Below are 6,987 nucleotides of genomic sequence, written 5' to 3'. Positions count from 1 at the left end.
TTTTTTTGTTAGTGTAAAAACTTTTCCAAAATAAAAAAGTAAGTAAATTAAATTTTCACTTATTTTTCACAAAATCTTGAAGTGTTCCTGTAGCTCAGTGGTAGAACATTGCATTAGCAAGTGCAGGGTTGGGGGGTTCGATTCCCCGGGAACACAAGATAGGTGAAAATTGTTAGACTGAATGCACTGTAAGTTGCTTTGGATAAAAGTGTCTGCTAAATGCATTAATTTAATATTATTTAATTAAATTTTACTCAATAAAATGTACTTATTATTATTATTATTATTTTTACTTAACTTAGTAGATTTACTTAATTTCCAAATGTGTTAAATTTACTTGAAAAATGCTTGTGCAAAAACTTGCCAAATAAAAATTAATAAATTTACTTATTACTTTTTTCAGTGCAGTTGAGGTCAAAAGCTTACATACACTTTGCAGAATCTGCAAAATGTTAATTATTTTACCAAAATATGAGGGGTCTTATAAAATGCATGTTATTTTTTATTTAATACTGACCTGAATAAGATATTTCACATAAAATATGTTAACATATATTCCACACACACACACAAAAAAAAAAAAAATAGTAAAAATAATAACTGTCAGCTATATTCTTAAGATGGACACAGAATAATAATAAACTGTACCTTCTTTCAGCACCAGCTCCACCTTCATGTCATAGATGTCAGAGTGCTGTTTCAGATCCATCCCCACCACTGTGACTTTATAAACTGTCAAACAGTCGTGTTATATTGGTGTTATATCAGAGTTGAGACTAAACTGTCAAACAGTCGTGTTATATTGGTGTTATATCAGAGCTGTGAGACTGGACCTCAATGGCTGTGGAGGGAGAACGTGTGTTTACCATAATCCATGCCAGCTTCACAGGGTCTATCCGAACGCTCCTCATCTCCGACATGATTCTTCTTCTGGTAACTGCAGTTCTCTGTGTTATGAGATGGTGATTTTTTTTTTTTCTTTTTTTAAACACATTAATAACAAAACATTTTCCTCCATTCATAAAAAGTAAAAATAATAATAATAATAATAATAATAATAATAATAATAATAATAATAATATATATATATATATATATATATATATATATATATATATATATATATATATATATATATATATATATATATATATATATATATTAGTGGTGGGCATAGATTAATTTTTTTAATCTAGATTAATCTCACTGTGATCTTGAAATTAATCTAGATTAATCTAGATTCAAATGGCTCATTCGAATTCTGCCGAAGACATTCAGAATATGTGTGTTACCCAAAAAAAATGACAAACAGTAAGTCTTTGAGAAGGGGTTTATCAAGCTAGGGGGTGCATTAGAAAAGGGGCTCATCTCCTGTTTGCAAAATGCATCACAAAGTGGTTGAAAAAGCTGTAAACTAATTCCACATTGCACAAGGTGCAAACAACCTTACGCCTGTTTCACACCAATGTTTAAGTTTTTTTCAAGTTTGTAGGTGTCAAGATACAGAAACAATTAAATGTAAAATAGCACTGGATAGTCTTCAATGTAAAAATGAAATATACAATCAAACCTACATTTATTCAGACACTTTCAACATTTCTCACATTATTACAGTTTTGCTATATATATCAAAAATTATATCTGGTTGCTGAATAATTTTTGGTTTGACTGTAAAAACTACAAAGTAATGCAGTCAAGAGCAGTGAGTGATTTTCATTTTCATTTTCTTGGATTAACATTACAGCAGACAGTAGCTAAATTAGGCGCGGTCACTTTAAGAGACGATGAACACATCCCATTTTTTTACTCAACTGTTTACTTTCACTTAAGAAATAACTGACAGTTTTTTCGAGCATAATTTCCAAGGTGGATATTTTGACATATTTTGTATGTATTTGTCGGCACAAGAGCAAAAATAAGCAAATTCGATGTTCAAGTGTTTTGAGACGCCTTTCTCTGCGTGAGCCCTGAACACCAGAACACCGCGAGTACTGAGTTGGGCTCTTTCACATCTTTTTGTTTGTTCAAACTGCGATTTGTATTTGTTCGTTCAGGTGCAAGAGGAACTTCGAGGAGAACTTCGCAGAAGAGAGCTCGGTTCAGTGTCGATGTCCGTGATACGCGTCTATCTCTCTCTCGTGTGCTATGCGCAGCAGTGGCTCGTCAACTGTCCTGAGCATCTTTTTAGGCTGACCTCAGCCAGTCGGTTATATAAAATATCAAGGTGAAAGTCATCATAGCTTGCTTAGTATAGACCCAGCTCCCAACCCAACTTTGAGAATAGATTAACGGCGATATTTTTCTTATTGCTCGATAAGAGTCTCGCGTTAACGCAGCACGTTAATGCCGATAACGGCCCACCACTAATATATATATATATATATAATAAATAAAATGACACAGAACATTTAAACTACTTAAATGAAGAATATTTGCATCTTATGACAAGTTGTGAATGTCTTTATATAAAAATATCTGGTGAATAAAAAAAATTATAATTGTAATACCTTCTGCACACAGGCACAGGTCTCCTTTACACAGTTTGTATATCGCAGCATCTGTCCTTTTAGGGTGGTAGAACTTTGTACAGCGTGCATCTGAAACACACATGCATTTAATTAAAGGTGACTACAACAGCCTTCTAGTTCTGTTAAATCTTTCCAAAAAATCCCAAACACAGCAGCATGTCACACACACCTTCAGCCTTAAAACAGAGCATTTGACCAACCAACGTTCTGCACTTTAAAAACAATCTGCTCTTGTGTTGTAGAAATCTGTTATACCAGAGCAACGTGTATTTATTTATTACTTGCCCTCCCCTTACGTCAGTGTATTGTTTTCATTTGGAAATCACTTTAAATGATCTTAAGAGTTCATGTAAGAAGATGGGTGAGTGTGTGTGCAGCTCACCTGGTGAGTAATATTCATATATTGTGACTGAAGCAGGCTGTAGCAGACCCACATCATACAGCTGGTGCATTCTCAAGGAAATTACTTCTTTCTCTTTATGAGAAACCTAATAATACAGAAACCAATGCAAAATTATGATTACATGTCATATTTTACTCTGAAAACTGTCCATGTTAACAAATGCACAAGCCACTACTACTACTATTAAAAATAATAATAATTATCTAATAAAAAAATAAAACTATAGTTGCATTTACACTTAAAAAAACTATTTTGTGTGTTGCATAGCTGACAGAAAACAAAATTTAAATTTGTTGCAACCAGGGCTTGAACTGAGGGGGGGTGGCATTCCCCTTATTGAAAAAAAAAGACAACCACCATCCTCCTTCCCATCCCCTTTAGATTAATAATGTATTGTGTATAACGTTAAAGTAACAAATAAGAAATATAAAAATTTTCTACTTATAGTAATTATAATTTATGCATAATAATTCATGCACAAGCTCCCCCGATATAACATTATTGTGCTGCATGTGTGAAGGACGGAGAGATGACATTATTGAGTGTGTCACTCACTTTGCAAAAACAAACAAGTGTCTAAAAGCATTCACTGCTTGATGAAGCCCATTAGAATGTAGTTAGAATGCCTTTTTATTTAAAGTAAGGAAAGAAATTACTCTCCTGATCATCAGCTCGTGTCACAATCTCAAATGTGCTATTAATTTTATACAGTAGTGCAGAGCAACACCGTGGTGTTTCAATCCTGAATGAATTTGTTTTTGAATAAATCAAGTGAGCCAGTGAATCAACGATCCATTCATAAACATAGTCACTTGTTTACGTTTTAATTGAATCAGCCATTTTGAACGAATAATTTGATTTGAATGATTCAGTTTATCAATGATTCAGTGAATCATTTATTAAACAGGGAGTTAGCTGCCACCTACTTGTCCATGACAAGCCTAAATCAGCCAAGATGCCAGCACAAAAAAAAAAAAAACATTCAGCGAAATATCATTTAATTATCATTATCAACAAACATCCCCTCCATTTCACAGTCCAAAAAGAAAACAGCTTATAAACCATAGTTCATTTAATAAAGCTTAATTTAAATTCAAATTAAAATGTGTTTAAACATAAGACAAATTTTGTAACCATTGTGTAAAGTTATCTTTGGGACCCCCTGCCCCACCAAAGAAATACTTGACCACACCATCTCCCCTGATTTTCATTTATAATTAAAATAAAAAAACAATTACAGTTCGACCACTAGTTGCAGCCATAGGCTATATGTATGCACTTTCTCTTGTGATTATAATATTATGTGAAATATGACTATATGTTGTCCAAAATGTACTTAAAGGTGAACATGCAGTGACATAAAACTTTATAGATGTGCAGATACTGCATATTAATGAAGCACTTTGTCAGCCAATCAGAATGAAGAACTCAACAATATTTCATAGAAATATAAAACAATATCACGTTTCCTGATCAAAAGAAAACAAGATTGACTCTGTTTACGAAATCATCAGACAACAGTTTGTGATACCTTATCTAAGTAGAGGATGAGGGATCCTCGCTCTGACAGAACTTCATTCATTTCATATTTCTGAATGTATCTCTCCTTCCCTGAAGACAACTGAGGACAAGAACATAAGAAAACAAAAACCTCAATACATGACATGATCAGGATGCTTTATGTCCTAGTGTTAGTTTTCTCTTCTATAAACAGAAACATCACTGCATAAGTTTGTCATCACAATACCTGTTTAAGATCATGTTCTTCAACTTCAAATCCAGTCGGTAAACCAATGTCCAGAACAGTCATGGTGGCATCGGTTTTATCACTTTTGTAGCTGTGAAGATGGAGATCAAGAGCAGATTTTAATAACAGGTTTTGTAGTTTTGCTCCATCTTCTGTTTTCACACTAGAGCTTTTTGAGTCTGTTTGACCTCAGAATTATTATATTGTAGTAGGATTTTTTAGGATTTTTTTTTCACATACATGAAATCCATAGTGAGCTTGTAACTTGCAATGGCTCCTTGTTTTGCTTTAAAAAAAAACAATTGGTAATTAAAATAAAAAAGCAGCACATAATTAAATGTTATGGAGGTTTTATTTTAGCTCTGGATGTATGGAAAGTGCCACATAAAGAGCATGAACTCAATCTTACTTTCATTTTCTTTCTCCAATTTAACAGTCAGATTAAAGAAAGTACAGTCAGATTTCTTCTCAACAGGTCTGGCATAGTACATCGTCAGAACCTGAAAACAGCCGAACGTCTCAGATTAGATGTTACACACTTTAATCTTGCTGTTGACTGTATAAGCGCACATGAACACTCACTGAGAGAGTGGCTTTTCCAGTTCCTTTAGCAGTTACATTGAAGTCCTTGTTTATCTCCACCTGTTGAGTGAATGCAGATATACTCAAGTCATCAGAATAATCAAATCCATGATATAATAGAGATACCTGAAGATATCACTGACCAAACACTCTTGATGTAGAGATTAAAAATTATGACTCCCATAATTATTTATTTAATATCAAACCACAAAAACTTTCAACTGACGTGAGCAGCAAACAGTTTGAATCTAGTAGATGAGTTATTCCTCACCTTGTGTGACCACGTAAGGTGTGCATTCTCTCTTTTGATAGTATATCTGACAGGTTTGCTTCTTCCTGCTACAGACAGCTCCACTTCCATATTGAAGTTTTGTCGGTCCTTCACCTGCGTGCGATACTCTGCCACGGCCTGAAACACCATGATGGTCGCCTAGAAAATACAGAAAAGTATTTAAATCCTGTCCTGCACTTGTTCTGCTGTCTATCAGTCAAATGATGAGGTGTTCATGTACCTGTGTGGTGCCAGATCCTCCATAATGAGACTGTTGTCTGTTCAGCCAGTGCACTGCTTCTCCTGCTTTATCAAAGTCTTTTGCCTTCACAAGCGCCAGCACAGCATAAGCCGTCGCCTCTAGTGAGTGATGATGCTGTCCAGGGACAGTCCAGGACCGACCGGCTGTTTCAAACACAGCACAGCAATAGAAACAGGATTGTCTCAAGCAGCTGTCATTACACCACAAAACATCTGTAATTCTTCTATTATTTACACTTGGGTCGGAGTGAGCACTGTTACAAAGTGCATCTCTTTTTGATGCCTTGTTGACTTGACTGACCTTCTCCTTGTGAGGAGTGTCTGATCAAGATGTCTTTATTGAGTTTGTCAGCATTGGACATGGCGTAAGACGTCATCGCAACAGCGTAAGGATTGGTCAGTTGTGGAAGTCGACCTTCTAAGAAGACAACAGCCTTCCTGATACTTTCATGCAGACTCTATAAAAGTGTGAAAATTAAATAAATAAATAATAAATAAATAATTTCTTAGATTTGCATCCTTCAACATTCAGCATAATCAACAGTTAAAATTCACTCAAAAATGAAAATTCTGTCATCATTAACTCACTCGTCGTTCTAAAGCTGTACTAAATGAAAAAAGACATTTTGAAGAAAGTTTTAGATCCGCTGTAAGTATTTACTTGACCTCTCAGTGTCAACTGTTTGTCAATTCTAAGAATGTTACTTTCCTGTTTAAGGAACATGATTTCTTACTGTACAATACTACTCTGTACAATACTACTCTAATCTGCATGATTAGGGACTTCAGTTATGAGCAAACAATGAACAACCTCAAGTGTGATGCATATAAGACTTTATTAACTACATTTACACTTAAACTAGTCTAACACACACACACACACACACATACAGTGGGCATAGGAAAAAGGGTTAAAGCTTCAGCAGTAAAGAGAGGAGAAAAAAAAGACATGAAGCTATGGTACAATTTGGTATTCAGCAGATCTACAGCCCGAAGGAAACATCAGTTTCTTTGTTCAAACACACCTTTGTAAAAGGTGCATATTATACTTAATGTATCAGCTAATAAGAATAAGTTTGATACTTGCACATCTCGCCTGTTTGAAAAAGAGTCCTGATGCACTTTGGGGCTCCATTTGATCTCTGCTGAAGTGAGTTGATGAGAAAGACCAGTTTGAATCAGAGGATCTTGATGA

The 6,987-nt window shown here is 34.6% G+C and overlaps 1 protein-coding gene across 1 annotated transcript; it reads right to left on the bottom strand.

Moving 5' to 3' along the window:
* Window positions 1-592: 592 nt before the first annotated feature.
* On the bottom strand, window positions 593-6,267 carry LOC127993335 (complement C3-like). The gene is made up of 12 exons (XM_052591712.1): window positions 6,094-6,267; window positions 5,773-5,936; window positions 5,532-5,690; window positions 5,261-5,320; window positions 5,088-5,178; window positions 4,919-4,964; window positions 4,679-4,769; window positions 4,463-4,552; window positions 2,911-3,016; window positions 2,508-2,597; window positions 867-947; window positions 593-732 (listed from the first exon to the last, which is right to left on the bottom strand). The coding sequence occupies exons 1-12, from the start codon at window positions 6,167-6,169 to the stop codon at window positions 608-610; spliced, it is 1,179 nt and encodes a 392-aa protein (XP_052447672.1). The 5' UTR covers window positions 6,170-6,267; the 3' UTR covers window positions 593-607.
* Window positions 6,268-6,987: the final 720 nt, after the last annotated feature.

Source organism: Carassius gibelio, chromosome A5 (genome assembly GCF_023724105.1).
Source record: "Carassius gibelio isolate Cgi1373 ecotype wild population from Czech Republic chromosome A5, carGib1.2-hapl.c, whole genome shotgun sequence".
NCBI lineage: Eukaryota > Metazoa > Chordata > Actinopteri > Cypriniformes > Cyprinidae > Carassius > Carassius gibelio.
The sequence above is the reverse complement of the archived record's forward strand: the minus strand, read 5'-3'. Positions and strand labels throughout refer to the sequence as shown.